The 3376-nt window shown below is 34.1% G+C and overlaps 1 protein-coding gene across 2 annotated transcripts in view; it reads right to left on the bottom strand.

The window, feature by feature from the left end:
- Positions 1-906: 906 nt before the first annotated feature.
- TBC1D23 (TBC1 domain family member 23) overlaps positions 907-3376 on the bottom strand; it is a 64013-nt gene continuing 61543 nt past the window's right edge. For both annotated transcript variants that reach the window (XM_017506335.2, XM_017506336.2), the window contains one exon: positions 907-2536. In XM_017506335.2, coding sequence (XP_017361824.1) covers positions 2455-2536 — 82 coding nt within the window. In that variant the 3' untranslated portion in view covers positions 907-2454. The remainder of the gene's footprint in view (positions 2537-3376) is intronic.

The following is a 3376-nucleotide window of genomic DNA, read 5'->3' as shown; positions in this document are numbered from 1 at the left end:
ATGGTAGTTCTACTTTTAGTTCTTTAAGGAATCTCCACACTGCTTTCCATAGTGGTTGTACTAGTTTACCGTCCCACCAGCAGCATACAAGCATTCCCTCTTTACAGCATTCATGCCAATATCTTTTTTTATTATGGCCATTCTTGCAGGAGTAAGATGGTATCACATTGTGGTTTTTATTTGCATCTCCCTAATCATTAGTGATGCTGAATATTTTTTCATATGTTTGTTGGCCGTTTGTATATCTTCTGAGAACTGTTTATTCATAACCTTAGTGCACTTTTTGATGTGATTGTTTTTTTCTTGCTAATTTGAGTTTCTTGTAGATTCTGTGGTCAGTGGGCCAGTGAAGAGCGGAGGAACTACACAAGTGCCTAGAACAAGCTAAGTGCTTAGCCTGGACCCTAAGCATTTAGTGTCCAAATAATTAGCTAATGGAGCAAAGGTGATTTAGAAACTGATGTTTCAACATTTTACTAGCTGTACTGTATTTTGAGTTGGCAGGAATCATCTTCATTCCATTCCATTAAGAAGGTTTCACTCAATTAGAAGAATAAACAGTGAGCAAATTCTTAAATCTGTGTTTTTAGTTTTTGATGTTGCTCAGTGGGTAAAACAATGTAGCAATTAAAATACATTTCCATGAAATGTATTTTCACTTAATAGTCATAAATAATCCTTTAACTGTGTAGTTCACGGTAGTAGGCAATTTACTACATGTAAAATTTAGTGTCTTTTGCTTAAAACTAGTTTAAACTACTTCTTTACACCTCCACATCTAGATGAAAAGAAATAATCCTGAAATGTGAGCACTTAAATTCTACTATAAGAATAGCCTTCGATTCTCTAATTTTGTGGCCGTAAGAGATTTACAAATAGGGAAAAGAAGGAAAGAGACACATTGTCTTTAAGAACAAAGTTTTGAGCAAACTGTATTAATTTATTTACAATTGTAATTTATAAACAGTAACACAAACATCTTTACATTATGAAAAATGTCCCATGGCTGAAATGGGTGAAAAATAAGAATTCAGTACATTTCTAAAGGGGTGCCAAGAAGGAAAAAATGCAATACAACAGTTTTATGGGAGAGTTATATCGAGTAATGCACCCAGATACAATTTCATGCAGATGTCTGCAACCACTCAAACTGTTTTTATTAGATATTAGAATAAAATTTCCTGAATTACATTGTCTTCTATTCACTTGATTTCTATAAGTAAATCAAAATGACTGGCTGTTAAAAGGGTACATCTAAATATTTCTCCTATCAACCCCTTAGAGATAATCCATGACATTTTAGGACATGGCAGATTGTGGGTATTTCCTACTTTCCAAATAGACTTACAAAATATCATTCCACAGCCCCAAATGTGTTCCTGGATTTCTCTTACAAATGTGTCTAATATGGACCATTATAAATTAAATGAGAACGCTGCAACATACAGCAGAGCCATCTTCAGTACATTAACACAATAATAACTTCAAACCACTGGAACTTCAATGAGAGGACAAAACCAAAAGAAGAGAAAGAAATTTAGAAAATGATGACAAAAACAATGGTACTTTATAAGCTCTCTGATCTTTGATTATTTGGCATTTATGCAGGTGGATATTAGTGTGGTCACAGACCATAATCCTCAATGAGGATAAATCAGTGTGCCTTAACACTTGTTATAAAGTATAAATCCAATAATCCACTTGTAATAAAAACCAATGACATCTTTACAGACACAATTCTGTCCCCAAAATGTTAATTTTAATCTTAACATGCCTACCTATTTTAATGCTTTTATCTGCTCTTCTGAAATCATTAGGATGAAGTTTCATATGTTTGAAGCATTTAGTGTCCAAATAATTAGCTAACGGAGCAAAGGTGATTTAGAAACTGATGTTTCAACATTCTACTAGCTGTACTGTATTTTGAGTTGTCAAGAATCATCTTCATTCCATTCCATTAAAAAGATTTCACTCTTTTTAAGAAGAATAAACAGTAAGCGAATTATTAATCTATGTTTTTAGTTTTTGATATTGCTCAGTGGGTAAAACAATGTAGCAATTAAGGAAGTCTCTTCAACTAATTCTATCTCTAATTTTCAGTGAAGACACTGCAAACATGTATGTGTACAGTTGTTTTTGAATCCAAAAATGATGCATGTTCCCTTAAAACAGCTCTTCAAAACAGAACTGCATTCTGCACCCTTACTTAGTCCATAGGGCACAGGGTTAGTAATTTAATAACTGACTTTATAATACATCATTTTATAAAACTGAAAATGCAAAAGAAAAATTTTTAAAAACTTTACTGTCCATAGATTGATTATAATAATTTACACTTTCTTAGACCTGCAAGCAGCCCATGAGCAAATGAAAGGTCTCCAGTTAGTATTCAGTCAGGAAGTATATCTCCATGTTTCTCTTGGTTGTCTTATTTTTAAATAATTTTGTTTCATATTAACTTTCCAAAGCATCCAAAACTTTCATGATCTGCTGTTTTATGGCTTTAGTAGCATCTCCTGCATTTGGAATCAAATACCTAAGGGGAGGGGGGGGAAAAAAAAACATGTATGTGTATATATATATATGTGTGTATATGTATATATTAATACAGTGCTTTCCCTTCAAGACTCAGCTGATATATCACCTCCAATGGGATGCTTTCCCTAATCCACAAAGCCAGCAGAGATGCCTCCTATGTACTCCCATAGCTTATTTCAAAAGAGGGAAAGTCTAAATGTAAAGGCAATGTGATTTTTCATATAGTGTAAAGCTAAAATTATTCGAACCATTATTAAATATACATAATAACTAGATGATAAGACAGAAGGTAAAAAATGTAATATTCCATTCCCCAATACAGATGGAACCTTTAATTAGCTACAAAATCACAAACGATTTGTTGGTATTTAATTCCAAAGACAATGACAATTCCAACACTTAATAGTTTAACCTTAAGCAAGTAACTTAAGTTCACTAAAACAGATTCCTATATAAAAAATAAGTATAGTTATCGAAACTTTACAGAGAGTTATGCACATAATAAAATGATGTTACAGGATCTGAAATATTTTTAAAAGACAAAACGTGGTAATTATTACAAAATATCGACACCATAGATTAAGGCCGGGCGCGGTGGCTCATGCCTGTAATCCCAGCGCCTTGGAAGGCCGAAGTGGGTGGATCACTTGAGATCAGGAGTTCGAGACCAGCCTGGCCAACATGGTGAAACCCCGTCTCTACTAAAAATACAAAATTAGCTGGGCGTGGTAGTGGGCACCTGTAATCCTAGCTACTCAGGAGGCTGAGGCAGGAGAATCTCTCGAATCTGAGACATGGAGGTTGTAGTGAGCTGAGATTACACGACTGCACTCCAGCC

Source organism: Cebus imitator, unplaced genomic scaffold (genome assembly GCF_001604975.1).
Source record: "Cebus imitator isolate Cc_AM_T3 unplaced genomic scaffold, Cebus_imitator-1.0 Scaffold354, whole genome shotgun sequence".
Lineage (NCBI taxonomy): Eukaryota > Metazoa > Chordata > Mammalia > Primates > Cebidae > Cebus > Cebus imitator.
This window is presented reverse-complemented; position numbering and strand designations above follow the sequence as displayed.